General features: G+C 43.2%; 1 protein-coding gene across 1 annotated transcript in view; it reads left to right on the plus strand.

The window, feature by feature from the left end:
- The window catches only part of Aoah (acyloxyacyl hydrolase), a 180,208-nt gene extending 160,525 nt beyond the window's left edge, over window positions 1-19,683 (plus strand). The window contains exons 19-21 of the mRNA XM_057787663.1: window positions 1,858-1,954; window positions 9,322-9,398; window positions 19,296-19,683. Coding sequence (XP_057643646.1) covers window positions 1,858-1,954; window positions 9,322-9,398; window positions 19,296-19,424 — 303 coding nt within the window. The 3' untranslated portion in view covers window positions 19,425-19,683. The remainder of the gene's footprint in view (window positions 1-1,857; window positions 1,955-9,321; window positions 9,399-19,295) is intronic.
- Window positions 19,684-20,938: the final 1,255 nt, after the last annotated feature.

The following is a 20,938-nucleotide window of genomic DNA, read 5'->3' on the forward strand; positions in this document are numbered from 1 at the left end:
TGAGAGCTTGAGTTCAAATCGCCAGCACATACATAAGAAGCTGGTCACAGCATACACACACAGCTATGAATAAGGCAATGAACTGGGGAGCTGGAGAAGATAAGTCTTATGTGTGACCGGGTGCTCAGAGAGGATCACCTCACATGTCTGAAAGAATTAATTTCCCAAGCAAAGTATGTTATACGTTGTTCATAGGTTCTAAATTATCTTTGTAAGAATTAATGAAACTTTTTGTTTTTTATTTTTGAGACAAACCTGGATATGTGGCCCAGGCTTGCGCTGAAAACACAGGAAATTTTCTTTCTTGCCTCAGTTTTCCAGGTCCTGAGATAGCAGGCATGGTCTACCAGCTACAAATTTTGTTAATATAACTTTATTGTAAAGAACTTTCAAATTTAAAAAATATACAGTCTGATAAAAATTTTGAAAACATAAAATGTATAAAAAATCTACTAAGAACAGCAACAAAAATTGGGCTGTAGTCAGCTGTGATAGTATACACTGGGAGATCTTGCTGCAGAGGCAGGAGGATAACAAGTTTGAGGGCTGAGTTACAACTTTTGGGGCCAGGAAGATGACTTGATAGCTAAGAGCATTTGCTGCACAAGTTTGAGAGCTTGAGTTCAAATCGCCAGCACATACATAAGAAGCTGGTCACGGCTGCACACATGGCTGTGACTACAGTGCTGTGGGGGTCAGAGACAAGACAGCCAGCCCAGCTTTATAAGGCTCAGTAAGAGAACCCATGTCATGGCAATAAAACAGACAGTGACAGAGTGACTCACCATTCTTCTCTGACCTCAATGATTGTGTATGACACAGACACATGCACACACATGTGCAAGAACACCTGCACACACACACACAAGTTTAGGCTGGAGAGATAGCTCAATCAGTCAGTAAAGTGCCTGCCATGTAATCACATGAGCCAGAGTTCAATCCCCAGAACCCAAGTGAAAAGCAAGAGCAGAATGCTGGGAAAGGGGTCAGGAGCATCCCTGGAATTCACTAGTCATCCAGACAACCTAACCAAATAAGCAAGTCCAGGCCACTGAGAGTCCCTATCTCCAAAGCCAAGGTGGATGGATCCTAAGCAGTAATGTCTGAGGCCATCTTTTGGCACCTATACACATGTATATACATCTGCACACATACCTACATACGTGTATGCACATGTACACATACAGAGAAGACAATCATCCATGTATCAGTATGTGAGTGTCTGTTATCATAGGTATCTTGGGGTTGTGCCTACTAGATTGAGAATACTCATACAAATTCCAATGTTCTTCAATTGTTTCTCCACATTATAATAGCACAACTATTTTTCAATGTTCAACATATGAATGTGGCAGGATTTATCCACCCATGTGTGCAGTTGGACACATGGTTGTTTCCAGTTTTTCACCATGATGAACAACAAGACATGTGTTTTGTGGTGTCTCTGTTTCCTATGTCAAGCTCCTCTAAGATATATTCTTCATGTTAAGGATATGATCGGTATAACCAAGCTCTTGTCTAGAGCCATGAAACTAACCTATGGTTTCGTTCATCCACCCTGACATTCAATATTATCAAGGTTGTTCATCTCATCTTTGTCAAATTCATGTAGAAAACATAGAATCTTACTACTTTAATTTACACTGGTTTGATTCCTAATGAATAGTAACATTTTTCATATGTTCATTGGCCATTTGCACATGAATACACTTTAATGTACAGAGCTGTTTTCTGCTGATGGCTTGGAGATAGAAAAGTGGAGCGGTGTGTGGAAGATCAATTTCTTTCTCTTCCTGAATTGTCCCATGAAAGTCAAAGCTGAGGTTTCATGAAATTCTTTGTTTCCCTTGTATTCAGAGAGCAGAACAACTCTCCAAGACACTGAAAAAAATGGCAGCCACCGAGACATTCACAAACTTCAATCTTTTCTACATGGATTTTGCCTTCCACGAAAGTAAGTCGCTTGTTTTCGCCTTGACGGGAGGCAAGCCCAGCAGCTGCAGGGTGGGGCTGTGTTACACAGCGCGTGGAGCAGACTAGGCAGGGCGACCCCTGTGTATTTGACGTGATGACTCTGAGCACTGAGAAAAGAGAAAGCATGAGGTGTTGTCTGGCAGGCTGAGAATCAATGCCACCTCCTCAATTCTCCATCGTTCTAGAGCCTCTGAATCAACAGGACCAGTGAGTGGCTGGTTAGGGAGAGTTGGAGCTAGAAGTCCCTACTCTAAAGGATTCAGCTAGCAATTCTTGCCTGATTAGCAATGTCTTTTTTACCTGTGTGCTGGAAAATAGATGTGACAGAAGCAAAGAGTGAGGCCACGCCCCCTGCGGAAGAGTGCTCACTACCTAGAATAAGCCTGGACCTGAAACTAACCAGAAGCTCTTAGCAAGAGGAAAAAAAAATGTCTTTCTAGAAGTAAACCATGTCCCAACTCTCTGGAAAGAATATTTTTTGATAGCATTCTAACTAAACATGGGAGCCACCGACAGATAACCACACGAACTCAGGCTTGCTTACTAGACTCACTCATTCATCCTTTGCATCCTGATTCTCTTGTTTAAAAATGACTTCTTGTTTGTAACCCTCCCAAGATTCATTTTCATTGTTAAGCAATTTTTCTGGATAAGAAAGGCCCTGTTGATTGACTGCCAGCTGAGATGGTGCTAATGTAAGGCTTCAGTATGTGCAGCAGAGGGAAGATTCCTCATCGCTGTTCCTCAACCCTAGTCCCCCGCCCAGGCATCTGGAAGGCAGCAGATGGCCGTCATGAATTATTGAATATTACATTAGCTGACATGGTTTGCATTGCAGGCTGGAGGACTGCAGCTCTGAACATCCTTTCAACAAGATTGATCAGGCTTCACTAGATTTCCTGCCTACATGACACTCAGCTCTCTCATGGGGAGATACATTTTGATAAATAACCTCTCATTAAAATGCAGGGTTAAAGACTTATTAATGAATTCTTGATGTAAACAAATGCACCACCAAGTGATCTTTGATCGTTACCAACCTTGAATGTGAATAAAGTTATTAAAAATCTAATAATGTCTCACATTCATGTGGGACACTTTTTATTGTCCAGAATGATTTCTACAACTGCCATTCATTATCTCTGTTGATGCAGGCATTTCGCTGGGCATCTCTATCCTCTCAAACTCCAAAACCTCCAAGCAGGGATTCCCTTTTAAATGTTTTTATTAGCATATATTAATTATGCATAATGATGGCTTCATTCTGACATTTTGAACATGCACATAATATATTTCAATCATACTCACCTCCTGTTACCATCTCTTGTCCCCCTCCTACACCCATTAACACTCTTCCACTTCCCAGCTAGCCCCTCTTGACTTTCATATCTCTGGGTCTATGTAGGGCATGGTGTGTTTTATTGGGGTTATTTACAGGTGCTTGTGTGGGAATTCTTTTTCAGGAGCATATGCACTGTGCCAATGGCTACACACTGAAGAAAATGTCTGTCTCCTTCATCAACCATATCCACATCTTAGTATAAAATCCCTTGCTTGGAAATTCCTATTAACAATGAGAAAAATTTCCTGTTTCATAATTCCTCTCCAAGTTCTTAAAAACAAGTGTGAAGATTCAGTTTTGCCAGCTTCCTCTTGGCCATCTGAAGTTATTGAGCACCCAAGCAGGGAAGACACATGGGCACAGGAAAAGGAGAGTGGAGGCAGGGGTGGTGTTCTGGGACTTTCCTGTATCAATGCCGCATAAGGCGTTTAATGGCTATAGACTTCCATGTCTTCTTCTGAAAGGGACAGAATTTGTTATCTCCCTTTTGGAGACTATTGTAATATCTCAACTTGTGGCCAAGTTAAGAAATTTTAAACCTGAAATCCTAGCATTTATCATAGTACATAGAACAATCATCTACTCCAGACCCATCTCCGGGGATAACCTCTTATCTTAAAAATCATGGCAGCCTATTAACTTGATAATCTGTCCCTAGTGCTTATAACTTACTATTATAAGAAGAGCCCAGAATTTATAAGCATGTTCTTATCTCAGTTCAGACATAGATCATAGGATTGTGGAATAGCAAAGACAGGATAACCGTTAGCTGGCATCATCTGCCGGCTTTTCGTCATTGTGGGTAAGCACCCCCTACATTCTTCCACTTAAGTATTCTCTTTCAGAGTCCAAGCACCTTCCATCATCATTCATACCTGAGGAAATATTTCCACAAGTCCCCCGAGGAAGCTACGGTGTAAATGCAGCTCATTATTATCCAGGTCTCCTTTCATCAGAAATAAAAACCCAGTAGAGGTGTTTATTAAATCTGCAGTCTGGAGCCCTGTGAAAATTGCCCTAGTCTCCACACTACATTAGAGCTGAGTACCACACCGCAAACGTCTTCCTTTTTCATCATACAATCTCACATCCCTGTGACAAAGAAAATCGGAGCTGAGCATCCCTGACACTGGGAGGTAGGCACAAGTCCTATTTGCTCTCCACTCTGACAGCCTAGGTCCAGCACTGAAAGGTGATGGCTCCTTCGCTCATTTGTCATTTGCTGACTCATTCTCCAACCGCTTATGAACTAAGCAGAAGTAGAAATCTGCCTCCAAGACATGTCAACTTGAGCACTGTGACATCCTTTTTTTCTCTACCCCCCCCCCCCCAGTGGTGGAAGAAGGAAAATGCGTCTTGACTGATAAGGTCATTTTCACGTTGACAGCTTAAACATACCTCCTGCTGCCCCTGGCTTCAAAGACAGCCCAGCTGTAATAAACTTAGCCCTGTATGTCTGCAAAAGCAGTCAATGACCTCATGGTGCAGATCAGAATGCAGATTTCTGTTTTAAATATCTGCTAGTTTTACTATTCATCAAAGCAAGAGCTACCACATGCCCTATAAATCTTTCTCCACTGCTTCTGTGGCTCTCTGAAAAGTTGGCCGTGAGTAGAATTTCTGACTTACAGATAAAGAAAATATATTATGCACCAAATCCCAACAAATGTTCCATGATCATTCAAGAAGCTTAATTTAGTTCTTCCAAAACACAAACAGGAGGTCCTGGGGAGATGACTGTGTTGGTAAAGTGCCTGCCACACAAGCATGAGGACCTGAGTTTGGATCCCCAGACTCCACATAGAAATGGGGTACCGTGGCACATGTCTATAATCCTACCACTGAGCAGATCCCTGAAACTCCCTTACCAAACATCCCAGACAAGTTGATGAGCTCCCGGTTCAGTGAGAAATCTTGTCTCAAAAGCTAATGTATCAAGCAACTGAAGAAAAAGCTCAACATCTACCTCTTGCTTACACACACACACACACACACACACACGAACATGTGGATGCCCATCCATAAACACACACAAAAACAAGTGGGAAAGACTAATCTGCCATGTTGTCCTTGACCGGGCCTCTTCTTGAGGAAGAAATACATGCCATATCTGCGGTTGCCTTTCTCCTGGAAACAGAATCTTATCCTGAAACTGTCACAAAGAATCATTCCATCTAGTAATAGGCAAGGTACACATAAAGCCTATAGTCTTGCCTGTGAGTTACTCACCCTTAAATTTTACATCCCTGGTGGCCACTTCTATGTGGCAACCAGAACTTTGGAAGAAAAAATAATTGTATGAAAAAAATTGTTTTCCCTGTGGATTGACTAATTGCATACTTGATGACTCTGTGCCGTGTTCTTTTAATATTAACTATTATTTCATATGGCAAATCAGTTATTCTGAAGGCTGGACTCTGTCTACTCTGATGCAAAGTTGAGACCAAGTTTGAAAGCATGGATAAGCTTCCCAGCAGGGAGGAATACATTATTATACCACTTAGAATTGTCTGAGTATGGTGATAATGGGAAGAAGTTCTTGCCTGGAGTAGCAATGCAGTGCTGAAGCCCTCGCCCAATGTACAGGAGCCCTAGTTCCTTCATTGCCTGCCACACAAGAAGAAAACAGCCCCTTCCTCCCCGCATTACATCCATGCTTCGTGGCAAAACTTAGCGAGTAAATACCCTCCTCCCTTTCTTTTATTCTTCACTGTTGTGTTTCCTGTTCATAATTGCACAAGTGTAGAATTGCTTAGCCTCCAAAGTGACTAAGAGGGACCATTTTGAAAATAGTTATCAGTTCTGATGATTGAATTTTATCTGTCTGTTCTATGAAGAGATACATCTACATCTCTCCATTCCTTTGGGGACCATAGAAACTCAAATTAAAATGGAAATACTTTAGAACAATTTTAAACCTTGGAGTCAACAGTGAGCCAAGCTGAAAGAAACTCCTACATAAGCAACTCTGACCCTTTTAACACAAGAATCCTAGCAAGGGCTCCCTCGGGGAACTCTATCCTAGCAATGGCTCCTTCGAGGAACTCTATCTTGACTTAAACCATTTTTAAAACACTTTTTAACATTTTTGTTAACTCACATTTGCCTTCCACTGTGAAGTTTTCTCACCTCCCAATCACTGCAATTCTATTGTAGATTTTCTTCTGACCACTGAAAGCACACATTTTGTTGTTGTTGTCTTTCACTTGAAACACGTGTGATTTATTGTACATAAATTACTTGTTAATAACACTTGTTAAAAGGGAGCTGTGAAGGACTCATATGTCAGGTGTTGACAGTATTTTCAGAGCTGGTTTACAAACTGCACTAAAATTAGTCTCATTAGTTTTAGTTACATTTCTTCATTCTGTGTCAAATATTTTCATTAGTATAATCCAACCGTACATTGTAGTGGGTGGAGATGCGCATCTTGGCTGAGCTCGTCACTCCACCTTCTCTGCAAATGTGGGAAGTCTAGAAGTTCTGTGTGAGGCTTCCTACTCCAGCACACCAGAGAAGCCATGAAGATTTGGGTGATGTTCACGACTCGCTATGTATCTCCTTAATACCAAAGGGCTCTGACTGGTGACTTTGCTCATCCACCTGCAGTTTCCCAGCAGGCTCTGTCTAGGAAGTTGCGGGGTCATGAGTGAAGTGAAAGGTACACAAGAGAATGGAAGCAAAATCACTTCTGAGGTCTCAAGGACTAGAGGCTGAGGTCTGTACCAGGTGGAATCCCTGCCCCACCCCATCCTTGTCAATTTTTGATTGAGTGCAAGAAGAGAGGAAATGGATACCATATAAATATAAAGAGCCAGCATTCAAGGGTCCATAGATGTGACCTCAAATGTGCATTTATAGAAACTCTTAAAACTCCTGGCTCTTCATAGCACATAACCTGTTGGATATTCAGACTGGAGGTGGGTTTGATAGACAATCACATAAAGCTAGGAAATTGAAAAACAATTCCCAGGAAGAGGCAGAACACTGGCTCATCCTCTACTGGACAAGAGGAAAGTGAAGAGCCTGAAGCAAGCATGAATGATTTGCACATCACATGAGCAGGCAGGGGGCACCCCTGAACAGGTAGAGCCAGCCCTGTAGTCAAGAAGGGGACCTGGAGCCTAGAGGAGCCTCAGTATGACATGCAAAGAAATTTAGGGTAATTGGAATTAAACCAAATACAAAACACCTGATTCCAAGGTTGTGTGCCCAAAAATGTCCAAACAGGCAGGCAACTGGAAACAGAGGCAGGGCAGCTTTTTATGGCCACTCCCTTTTAATGAACACTACAGCCAAAGGCAGGAAACAAACTGTTGAGGGGTACAATCTGGTTTAGAAGAACCAACTGAGCTTCTTCATAATAGTGAGTGTGGCTTCCTCATCAGGGCAACTCTTAGCTTTTCCATCAAAGCACAAATCCATACCAGTCCTCAAGGGGAAGAAAGAAAGTAATTTGAGGTTCCATATGGGGCACACACCACACAATGGCACAGCGGACGACTCATTGAGAGTCTTCCAAGAGGTGCAAATGCTACTTACCAACAGCAGCTTCTTCTAAGAACCACCAATTAAACCCAGGAGTGCACCCTGAAAGTGAAAGGAGCTGGGCATGCTGGTACATGCTGGTAATGCTAGTGCTCCGGATGTAGGGGCAGGAGATCAGGAGTTCGAGGCCATTCTTGTATATCTAGCAAGTTGGAAACCAATCCAAGCTATGTAACACCCTGACTCAAAAATAGACAAAAAAGAAAAAGAGCCACCTATCACCTTGCTCAGGAATAAGTTAAGTGGGGCGTCAGCATGGTATTTCCCACTGAACTCTGATAAGGGAAACATTCTTTTCCACCTTGGGGACAACGGTTGGGCAGTAAGAAAGGATGGCATCTCCGTAGTCATTGCAAAAGCAACAGAGGATTGATTCATGCCAGTGACTTCACCAGACAGTGCCTCCATCCTTCCCCAGGGTAAGGAGAAGGAAAGAGCACAATCCTCTGGCCTTGAGGTTGAGGAAACTTGGAGAAACGGGTGGAGAGCACAATCGGAATCATAACTGCACTGCAGATTTTGATGCATGCTAGGAAAGTGAGGTGTTCTGCTGGAAGCAGGAGTCTCAGATGGTTCCCTCTGAAGGCTCTCCAGGGACTGCAATTTCTGTGAGGAATTCTTATTGGCTCTGTGATATTACAACGTAGAATTAATTGTACTGCCGCCGTGGAGGAACTGACATGCGTAGTCTTTTATCCCTGGTGAAGGACAGTTTTATTACTTTTCATCACTTTGGGGCTCATAATATTTTCTCTGTAGCCATGCTCTCTCTAAATGCAGTGTTGAGATAATTTTATGCAATTATATTTCTGACACGCTGTATGATTGTTCTTGGTGATTGCTTGACGTACGTAGGCAGTGTCTGCAAATGGCAGCACGTGAGAGGAGATATTAGCAAAATGTCGTCTTCACATCTGCAAAGAGGCCTGTCCTGCCACACGAGGGAAAGATCAGATGGACTTAAACAGTTGCTGCTCATTTTAACACTCACTTGACTTCCCCTGCCCGCCGTAACACACAAGTCACATTCACTCCATATCTTCACACATGCTCTTTTTAACTTAGAAAAAAATCACACAGTGGGGAGATTATTGCTGTTCTGAAAACTTCCAGCCCGAGGCAACAGCTCAGAGGGAGCCATGATGAGGTAAAATAGGGCTGGAGGGCTGGAGAGATGGCTCAGTGGCTAAGAGTACTGGCTGTTCTTCCAGAAGACCAGGGTTCAATACCCAGCACCCACGAGGCAACTCACCACCAATCACCACCCAGGGAACTGATGCCTTCTTCTCGTCTCCCTGGGTACCAAGTATGCAGGTAGTACACCAACATGCATGCAGGCAAAACATCCATACACAAGAATTAAAGAAAAGAACAGGGGACACTGGATGCCATCACACAGCTCCTTATCCTTGGCAGCATGAAACTCATCTATAACCCTCCAACTGTGTGTTTTTCAGTCATAGAGGAGTGGCGGAAAAGAGGTGGGCAGCCGTGGCAGCTTATTGAGCCCATGGATGGATTCCACCCCAATGAGGTGAGTATTGTTGAGGCTATCTGCTTGGTTTTCTAAAATACATGCATGCATTCATATGTTGGTGTTTATCCTAGTTTATTCCCAGAAGTAATTTTAGATTGTGTGAACACATATATAACATAGAAAATTCAGTAAAATAATGTGAAAATCAGAGAGAAAGTAAAATAAGGTACAAAATTTACCAGGGTCTCTGATGTGGTTTCTACAGTTCATAATATATGTGGAGGGCAGTCCTGGGAATCCCAGGAGACCTACAAAATCTGCTCAGGGCTCCCTAGTGGCCAATGAGAAAAGAGCCATCAGCCATGCCTTACATAAAAAGAAAAGTCAACACCTAGGGAAAAAAATGACTGCAAAATATGATCAAAATACATCATACACATGTATGAAATTCTCAAAAAATGTATTATACTTAAAATAGTAATAATCGCAAGGATTTCTGAATGTGAGATATGTGAGAAACACTGTATGAGTCTCTCTAGATAGAACACTATGAGAGAACAATGCTTTAGCAGTGGCTTGCAGAAAGAGCCGTTCCTCCTCTCCGAATTCAAGCAGTGCTAGGAAGGGGCTGTGCTCCGGTTTCTTTACACCTCACGGGAGCTGAGGGCTGGGGCTTAGTCATGCTTGTCCCACTCCCCTCCTGTTACCTGGCCTTCAGACAGCGAAGCTCTACTTTTATCTGCCCCATATACTTGACACGCTTGTGACATGTCTATCTTAAAAAGAGAAGAAAGCATCAGGGAGCTCTTGTGGCATTTGGACATCCTGAAAGCTGGCTTTCCATGGGTGGGATGGCCATCTGCCTCAGACAATCCTCTGTCACCATAGGCACCTGACCCAGCTTTGGGCAGTGTGGTATGGTGACGACAAGGCCCCCACCCCTGGCTGAGTGCAGGAAGGGCCAGCTGCCCTTAAGAACTTGAATGGAATTCATCTTCCCCAGGCCTGGGCTCAACAATTGTCCATGAGCATGGTGAAAAATTACCTCAAAAGGAAAGAAAAAAGAAAGGCATGCCTAATGGGTGAAAGGCAATGAAGATGTCCATACATGATAAACCTGAAGGAGAAGATTAAATATCCACCTCACTGTTTAAAACAACCAATTTTTAAAAATCCTAGTAATACACTCAGAATATTGAATTTCTGTGTGTCAGATAAATGAGTTGTTCAGAGAATTATTGGCTAGAAACTAATAATTGGGATCTGGCTCCACAAAAATGGTTCCTTTTTTTTTTATATAGAATAATGTGAAACTCCACCCCCTTTTTTAGAAGAGGTACCCTTCTAAAACACTCTTCTTCGGGTTCCGTATGCTTCTGGGATCAAACAACCCTTCCTGCCTCAGCTGCCCACTTAGTCAGAACTAAAGACAGTTGGGACACTTCCTCCCACTGAGGCAGGAGTTCTTGAGCTCCTCTTGGCACAACAGAAGTCTGATTCCATAGAGGATAGAGGCATAAGAAGATGGCCAGCTATGGTGTCACCTGAAACCAAACACAAAGAAGATGCCCAAGCTCACAGGGCTTTGTCTTGTCCCTCAGGACATACGTGTTTGCATTACCAAATATCAACCCGTCCCTGTCTGGCTCGTAAAATAATTTGAAAGTTCAAGGTCTACCAAATTGAGAGCCTATGCTGGAGTATGTATGCTTTACACACAATTGGTTATTGAAATCAGAGTCCTAATGCCTTGGATGTCCCATAGTCTTAACATGATTCCTGTACGGTGTGTTCCACAATGCGTGAGTGAGCGAGCATGTGTACCCATGTCTAAAGTGGGCAGCAGTGGGCCACCATGCTCAAACCCTCCTTACCTATCAAACACGTTGAGCTGAAAAGTCCGGGTTGACAACTTGCTACTCAGTAGCATGTGTTAAGTGCCCGCCCAACTGTCAAAACTCAAAAATGAACAGAAAATCAGTTTTTGTTGTTTAAGATTATAGTATACAGTAGGAGAGATATGGAGAAATAAATTAATATAATGTGGTAACGCTAAGTGTGCAAGCAAGAATGATGAGCTGGGAGGGTGGCAGAAGATAATGTTAGGAAAGGGTGTCTGAAGGATGTGACATCAGAACTAAGACCACGACTGACAAAGGGAATGAAAAGGCGAGGAAAGCCTGCAGGAAGTGTGTCGAGCATCGGAAACAGCAGAGCAAAAGTCTGAAGCTAGAGAAAGCTGAGAATGCTGGAGGGGTTCACATGCTTCAGTGAAGCTCGAACAGAGGGGGGTGCGTGGAATGGGAAGGGAAGAAGAGGGGCTCCGAAGCAGATGCTAGCAAGCCTGCATGGGTTCCCCTTTTTCCATGAAGAATGAGGCCAATATGTGTTTCCTAGCCAGAAATCAGACTTATGTTCCTAAAAGGTAACCATAATAGGGCTGGGCTGTAGCTCAGCAATACAGAACCCATCCAGAATGGTTGAGGTCCTAGATTTGATGCCCTCACCATATCTATATCTATTCCTCTTGTCCTTGTCTACAGCTACAGCTGCAGTGTTGAGATGAACAATTCTTAGGTGAAGGTAACTGGAAAAAGTAAAAAGAAATTAAGTCAAGCCGTGAAAATATGTTACACAGAACCAGGGCACCAATTCATAGCCTGTGGATACAACATAGCTCAGCCTTGTGAAACATTAGCTTGAGAGTTGCTGAAGTTACGGCATCTGAAGAGTGACTTAGAGCATCACTGGGTCCCAAATCAGACAGCAGGAAAAGGACAGCACTGAAAGAGCCATGGCATTCACCAGACCTAGTTTCCCTCAGGTCCTCCTCAACCATGTGTCAATATCTTTGGTGCCTCTAGCCTTGGAAGCCCCATCCAAACCACACTCCCTGCAAAACAATATCCTCCTAGCCCCATCCTGGTAATTACCCAAAACCTCCTCTTCAAACTCACGGGGACCATCTGACTCTACAGAGTCGCCATGTTAAAGAAGTGGGAGGCCTGTGAACACATGAGCAGGACACAGGAACACAACTGTTTCTGTCTGAAGAGAAATGAATTGTCTCTGCCCAACTGAGAACAAAACATTATGATATAACAAGGGAGTTTCTATGAATCAAGCCCTTCATTCGTCTTCAACCCTGAACCTGTCTGCTGCTGGAGACACATAACACCGAGCCAATGGGCGTTTTTAAAGAGCTAAGCAGTCTCCTCCAGGTCTCCATTTGCCTTAACTTTGTAAGTTCACGAGACACAAAAGCCCTGGGAAGGTTTATGGAGGGCCCAGATGGCAACTATGCGGAGAGTGGGAGGTGTAGGGAGGAGAACAGTCTGGGGCAGTGAACCCACTTCCTAAGCAGTCACCTCAGATTGGGCCAGCTGGCAAACCAGCAACCACCGTGTATTTAATTCGTCGTTTGCTACGACTAATAAAAACATCATTCATCCGCTACAGAGAGCCTGGAGCTGGACCTAAATTCCTTCTTAAACATAGGTGTTTACACAGCTGCCATGTTTTCAGTGTTAAAATCAGTGGTGTCCACACATGGCCAGGTCCAAGAGGCTGTGTTTTGGTGAAGAGGGCTGAGCGAGAGAGCAATGCCCTCCTCCAGCTGAGGGCACTTGGCCACTGTCTTCTCTGCAGAGCTCTGAGCATTCTTACTACAGAGAAAACACAAGCAGGGCAGATTTTCAGCTTTGGGCTGCTAAAGCCTGCATTAAATTTAGCAGCGATTCAACGTCAAAGGCATTAAGCCATTTTAAGTTTTCAGTGAAATCTATGTAGTCCCACTCTGTATTCGCTCTTTTGAAAATAATATTTTTTTCCGCTTAGTGTTTTCTTCTATGGCTATTTCACTAAAAGGTTCTTGATTTTGTAGGAGAGAGAGAGAGAGAGAGAGAGAGAGAGAGAGAGAGAGAGAACAAAAAGCAGCAACAAAAGCAGACCATGGAAAGGAAAAGTGAGAAGCATCCAAAGAATCTCTGGTGAGGGTCTCACTGCAGGTATTTGATCCTCCTGGTGTTTCTTATTCAACTATAGGAGGGGGGCTACACACAGGTGTACCTCCTGAGGAAATACAGCTGTCTGTCAATAGCAATACAGGTGGCCCAGGAAGCATGGCTTAGTTTGAAGCTTGTCATCTGAGGGAAGAGAAATTTGCAAGCTCTAGGTAGCACTGGCCAGAAATTCAACTCTGCCCTGCTGGCCCCAGTGTGTGATGGGGGCTTACGAGGAAAAGCTGAAAGAGACATTCCACCAGAAGCTTACAGAAGACAACAGAGTGTGAAGTCCCCTTGCTTTGTGGACTCTTCAAAGAGAATTTTAAGGTAGAACAAAGAATTTTCAGTGGGTGTGGAGATACCATGGTTTTAGCAGCATTCAGACTTTTGAATGACTGGAATATTGGTCACACCTGACAGGAGCAGTCCAACCCCTTCTGGCATGCTTTGGAGAAGGAACCAGACACACAGGCAGCCGTATGTGTGCAGTGGTGCCTACCAGGCAGATGACTGGTCTGTGTATAGCCAAGACCTTCCAATAGCACGGAGGCAACGAGTCAGAGAAATGGTGTCCTTATGATCATAACTCAGTCTAATCCCATAGTTGCCCCAAAAGCATGAGTTTTTGTGGAGTCTTCCACTCTTACCACTTTACTCAAATTCTCATGGGTGAAAAATGGGTCACTTACTGAGTTGATAATGAAATCCAATCAATGCCACCATTATTGGAATCCAAAAACTACACATTCAGTATATGTACGTAGCAAGCCTCGGAAGCAGTGGTTCTCAGCTACAGCATCTGTTGGGATTTTCTGGTGCTGCACAGGAAGCTGTAATACTGTGTGCCTCCGGTTCTCCCTACAGTTCATCCGGTGGGTTGTTTGTGGACAAGCCCAGAGAAGGCGCTCTTTCAGAGAACTCACTCGGTGATGGAGACTCACTTTGAAAGATACACTCTTGGGATTGCTGTCCTAAAGCCGTCTTCTTCATAACAAATGCATGAGCAGTTGCTGGCTGTAAGAGAAAAAGGCAGCAGCATATCCACGGTGCTCTGTGAGAGCTAATGTTCATTGTCTAAACCCTAATGGAGAGGGTGGGGAAGCTCACTTTGAAAAGTTTGTTCTGGGAGGGAAGAGAAAGGGAAAGGTTTCCCTTGAACACCTTTAAGCAAATGGTATTTTCTGTTTCTAACTTCAAGCTGAGGAAACATAGAAGAAGGCAAAATGAGTTCTTTATCAGAGAGATTTCATTTGAGATTCCCAGTATCTCCTGGGGTCAATATAGATTTTCTCCAACCCTCTCAATTCCCAGCAGTAATCACTGAGCACTTGGCGCAACTCCAGATCATCAAGCAATTAAGTCAAATGTGTGCTACTACAGGAAGCTGACTTGAGATCAGAAACACTTCTGGCTTCACTGTGCTGTGAATTGCAGATATTTATATGCATCTGTTATGACATATATATTGCCCTCCATAGACTCGTGTATGTGTGAGGAGTTTGTCCTTGGCTGGCAGTGCTGTTTGTGGAGGCTGTGCAACCTTTTGGACTGTCCCTAGCTAGCAGGAATAAGTCACTTAGGAATAGATCACTTTGAAGGTTACATCTCTCACTGGTTCTGGGCTTGAGTGCTCTGTTTCCTGATCCACCAAGATTTGACCCTCCAAGATGTGAAATAAATGCAGTCTCGTAGAGTACAGTACATTGGGAAAGACGGGGGTGTAAATCTACATTTACAATGAGATAGACCAACAGGGAAATGTGGAAATGGAGAACCAAGGAAATATATGGGGAATAACAGTGCTCTGTGCTTCTGACACACTTGTGGTACTGCTTACCAAAAAGAGCTAACTTTATAGGTTGTGTGTTACACTTTAGGAAAAACATATTTTAAAATACTATATGTATAGATGAATACATTGGTGTGTTGTGTGTGAAAGAGAGAGAGAGAGAGAGAGAGAGAGAGAGAGAGAGAGAGATCTATTCCCAGTGTTAGGAAAGGTCGCCTCCACTCTAATTACAGATGATAATTTTTATTCTATGTTTTCTGTTTGGTAAATTTTCTGTCCTAGATTGTCTAGATACTGGCTTGATTTTTTAAGCTATGAAGAGAGACAAACAAAAGACTCACCCTGTGCTTAAGAAACAACTAGCTTAAAATAAAGGGAGTGAAAGACGGCTATGCCTCTCCTTGTATGGGGCATCATGGGACTGACAACAGACAATGGGTAGAGGAGAAACCTGCAGAGAGCACTCAATGAAAAGAATCAAATGAATGGATGAAGGAATGAGTAACGAGATCATTTCCTCCCAAGTCTCTAGCATATTGGCATGCCGGTCTCATTATAGACAAAGTATTTCAGCAGTATACCCTCAGAAAAACATTAATCTCTGTTAGAGTGACAGCCAATTAATTGCTTTCAGACCAGTCACCACAAGCTCAAAGCTGAGCCCGTCTCTTCACTTTCCTTTTCGTGCCTTCGCCCCCATCTCGTCCCTTATTAACATTAGGGAAATAAATGCCCACAGCGGCCTTGTTACCACATTATCATTAAAAAGACAACTTAAATTTCCCAACTTTAAAAGCCACACCAAGAGCTTTCCACAGACTTGGAAGCAGCATCCTTGACTGAGGAATGTCAGGAAAAGTAGCCAGAAGGCCAGGCTTCTCTCCTCAAAGGCGGGCTGTGCCTTGGGTGAGAGAGTCCCAGCCAATCTGATGGTTATCCTGAGCCTTGCTACGTGTGTGTGTTGTATGTTGGTGGATGTGTGATGTGTGCAAAGATGATGTGTGCATATGGTGTATGTACATGTTTTATGTAGTACGATGTGTGGATATTATCAAAATCACATGCTTAAGAAAACATAAACTAGTGTAGCCCCTGAGGAAATCAACATGGAGACTCATCACAGAACTTCAGCTACCCTATGGACAGCTGTGCAATTCTGGGAGTCCAGAAGGATGCTAAGTCAGCACACCACAGAGACACCTGCACATTCATGTTTACTGCCACATTGCTCACAATGGCCAATATGTGAAGACAGCCTAGATGCCACGCAAGAGCAGATGAAGAAAATGTAATATTGTCCTCAATAGGGTTTTGTTCAACCACAGAGAGAAATGAAATCACGTCATCTGCGGAAAAGTGGGCGTGACTGGAGACCATCGTGTTAAGGGACGCATGTGTGACAGACAGGAGAAATGCCACATTTTCTCTCATTTGCATAATTTATCTAAATATATGTATATGATGAAAATAGAAAAGGGGCTACATGGGAGAGGATAAAGCCTACTTGGGGTCGGGGAGAACAAAAGAAGATATGAAAAGGAAAGAGGGGACAATCAACTTGTGTTCTCACTCATAAGAAGAACCCAGATTTAAGTTTTGTATGATGCATGCATGAGTACATCCATGTGTGCATGCGTGTGTGTGTGTGTGTGTGTGTGTGTGTGTAAGCAGTGATTTAATTAATACATTTTCCGTGGGATTATTTCGGGTCTAAGCTAGCCAGGTGGCCGGGAAGAACAAGTGACCTTCCTCCAACAAGTGTGTGTGTGTGTGTGTGTGTGTGTGTGTGTGTGTGTGATGAAACAGAAGGGCATCTGTTTGGAGAGAAGGGATCACGAAGAGGAGGGTAGGAAGAGCGATGTGATGAATATGTGCAGTATAAGGACATGCGTGGATGAGGTGTCATAAGGAACCTCAGTGTGTATGCTTGCTAAAAAGTTAATAAGAAACAAAATGATCACATGCTTAGTTGGATGTCTGGCCAGGGATGAGCACATGGTATGGTGCTTGTTTGGCATACACAAGGTGGTCTTGAGTTTGAGCCTCAATATCTGGAAGTAAAAGTCTTAATTGAATACAATGTTTTTAGGTCCACTTCAGAAGGCTCTAGAATACGTAAAAATTCTGGGGCTGATTAATGCAATGACTAAGTTTATTTTGTTTTTTTCTGATGATTACTAGAGTATTAATGCAGTTTAGACCCAGAAAGAGCTTTTGATCATTGGCCATGTTCTACTTATTGTGCAATTTGGCCTGCAGAGTTCCAGAAAGCAACCCAATATCACACAGCACTGTCAACTGACTTGGTGAACTACCCTAAGGACAGTGTCCCTCCTACTTCACAGTGTGTTCCCCTCTCAGGCCCTCAGTAATCACGTTTCTCTTAATTTCAACATTAAAATTGCTGCTGAGATATAGCCATTTGGCCCTGAGGATCAGCTAGGCCCATTTGTTAAATGTATCATCTGCTGAGAAAAAGCCTTTTTACCCAAGGCACATGGAGATGGGCAGAGAGCTGGACAACCAAGACTAGATCCTGCTACCACTGGGGACAAAGCAAACCTAGCATAAAGCTATAGGAGCCAAGAAAGTGGCATTTGGCAGAAGAGTCAGTGCTCAGCCTGCTGTGCTTAACACAAGTCGTCTCTTGTCCCAGCCAAGCAATTCACATTCTGTGTCTTTTTCAGAATCCAAGCCCTAGCAATTTACCTAGCCAGTCTCATCTTCTGGATGCCCGGAGCTTCCTGATCGCTCCATTTTCCTCCCATGTGCCATATGTATACTCCATGGTTCCTGCCATGTGCACAGCTTCCCCGAGAAACATCCAGAACCTACCCTCTAAAGTTCCACTTCTCCCAAGAGGGCTGCCCTTTCCTGTCCAGGCAGAGTTGATATTTCCTTCTATTCTGGCTTGTGGTTCTTCCTCACAGCCCTCAGGCATGGGGTCATTCTGCATATCTGTCTCCTGGATGAGGACAGAATCCAGGGGAGGCTTCCTCTATTCATCAGCACCCAGGCCTTAGGCCAACAGACGGAATAGTTGCTGGCTGTCTAAGGCAGTGCAGGAGTGGGATTTTGAGAACATATGCTTGTTCTATATCTGCAACTCACAAATCCAGGAACTTAAAATGATAAACATCTGTTACGTTGTAGTTTTTGATGACCATAGCTTAATTTGGTCCTGTCCTTAAGGTGTCACAAAATTATAATCAAGGCATGCTACTGAGGCTCGGAGGTCAGCAAAGACAAAACTGGGGGAAACAGCCTCACATTCACCTGGGCTGACAGATTCAGCATTGGGCTGAGGACCCAGCTTCTTGTTGGTCCTTAGTTGGAGCCTAGCATCAGCTCACAGCTTCTTAAGCCATCAGTCCAGCATGACCAAGTTCTTCATAGGGAGACACAATCACTGAAGTGGCTGCTGTCCATCATCACCATATCACTTTGGACAAAGTGATTGGCCCCACCCACCTCAGGGAAGAGATCGAATATACAGAAATGGAGGCAGGGAGGTCAGGCACAGTCCTCAGATCTTCCCACCATAGGTGATGATGAGTTTTGAACATGAAATGTCCCCCAGAATTTAGTGTTAAATTCTAGGTTTCCCAGCTAATGGTTCTGTTGTGAGAGGTGAAGTAAACTTTAGAAGACAGAACCTGGCTGAAGCAAAAGAATCCCTGAGAGTGGCCTTTTAAGAAACATCTTATCACTGGCTCCTACCTGTCCTCTCTTTGTTTCCCGGCTGCCATGGGGTGAACAGCTTCTCTCTACCATAATCTTATATCATGGTGTGTCTACAGGCCATGAGAAAAAGAAATTCTTCCTCTTTTAAATTGTTTCTCTCATATAATACTAACAGTGATAAAAGGTTTAAGAAAGACAGAATGTACTAAATCTTGATAGTCAGTTTCATTGTTGTTTGACAAGGTCTTGTGTACACTGGGTTGGCCTTAAGCCCACTATGTAGCCCAAGGATAAACTTGAGCTTCTGGTCCTCTTGTGTCTACCTCTTGAGTGGTGGGATTAGGCATGTGCCTCAGTTATGTGGCACTGGGAGTAAAATTTGGGCTTCTGTATGCTAAGCAAGCATTCAACCAACTAAGCTGCATGCCAAGCCTGCTGGTGGGTTCCTTACTGTCTCTCACTCTGGCTCTCTTGCAGGTGGCTTCACTGCTGCTGGCAGATCGTGTCTGGAAGAAGATACAATCCCAATGGCCTCAGATCCTGGGAAAGGAAAATCCATTCAATTCTCAGATTGAAGAAGTGTTTGGAGACCAGGGAGGACACTGAGTGTCTCCAGACAGAGTACCCCTGTGGGACAGAAAGGTGGATAAACCCTCCCAGCCACCCACTCCAGGAATTGCTGTGCTGCAGGCCGAGAGGACCCTCTTTGGTAGTGTTTCTATAGATCACTTCCCCCCAGTTGGAGACAGACCCGAATGGCAATGTGATGCCAAAGCTTCCCACATCAAGCTGCCTCTGCTCAACCCTGAGACACCTTTTAAGAAAGTTCTTTGAGTTATTCCCAGGTTCTGGCTATTACAAATAAAACTGCTATGAACATAGTTGAGCAAATGACCTTGTGGTATTATTGAGCATCCTTTGGGAATATGCCCAAGGGTGGTGTCACTAGGTCTTTAGCTAGGTTGATTCTCAATTTTTTAAGAAACCACCATATTGATTTCCAAAGTGACTGTACAAGTTTACACTCCCACCAGAAATGGAGGAGTGTTCCCCTTGCTCCACATCCTCTCCAGCATAAGCTGTCATTTGTGTTATTTATCTTAGCCATTCTGACTGGTGTAAGATGAAATTCCAGAGTCACTTTGATTTGGATTTCCCTTATGGCTAAGGATGTTGAACATTTCTTGAAGTGTTTCTTTGCACTTTGAGAATCTTCTGTTGAGAATTTTCTGTTTATGTCTGTACTCCATTTTTAGTTGGATTATTTTGGTTTTTTGATGTCTAATTTCTTGAGTTCTTTACATATTTTGGAGGTCATCACTCTGTCAGATATGAGGTTGGTGAAGATCTTTTCCCATTCTGTAGGCTACCATTTCATCCTATGCCTTACAGAAACTTTTTGGTTTCATGAGGTACTATTTATTATTGTTGATCATAGTGTGTATGCTACTGGTGTTCTATCAAGCAAGTTGTGTCCTGTGCCAATGCATTAAAAACTATTCCCCCCTATCTCTTCTATCAGGTTCACTGTGGATAGATTTATGTTGAGGTCTTTGATCCACTTGGACTTGAGTTTTGTGCAGGGATCTATTCGCATTCTTCTACATGCTGACTTCTAATTATGCCAGCACCAATTGTTGAAGATGCTTTCTTTTTCTCCATTGTATAATTTTGGCTTCTTTGTCAAAAATCAAGTGTCTAGATGTGTGGGAATTTATGTCTGGGTTTTCTATTCAGTTCCCTGGTCAATGTATCTGTTTTTTATGCCAAGAGCATGCTATTTTTATTTCTATAACTCTATAGTAGAGCCTATATGCCCCTCAACTTAATAATGGATAAAGATAATTTGGTACATTTACCCAATGGATCATTACTCAGCTGCTAAAAACAATAACATCAGGAAATTTTAAGGGAAATTTATGTAACTAGAAAAACTCATCCTGAGTGAGGTAACCCAGACCCAGAAAGGCAATTATGGTATGTACTCACTCATAAGTAGGTATTAACTGTAAAATAAAGGATAATCATGCTACAATCCACAGACCTAGAGAGACTAGGTAACAAGGAAGGCCAAATGGGGTGACATATGGATCTCTCCGGGAAGGGGAAATGGATCTCCT

The sequence above is a fragment of the Chionomys nivalis genome, chromosome 13 (assembly GCF_950005125.1).
Source record: "Chionomys nivalis chromosome 13, mChiNiv1.1, whole genome shotgun sequence".
Classification (NCBI taxonomy): Eukaryota; Metazoa; Chordata; class Mammalia; order Rodentia; family Cricetidae; genus Chionomys; species Chionomys nivalis.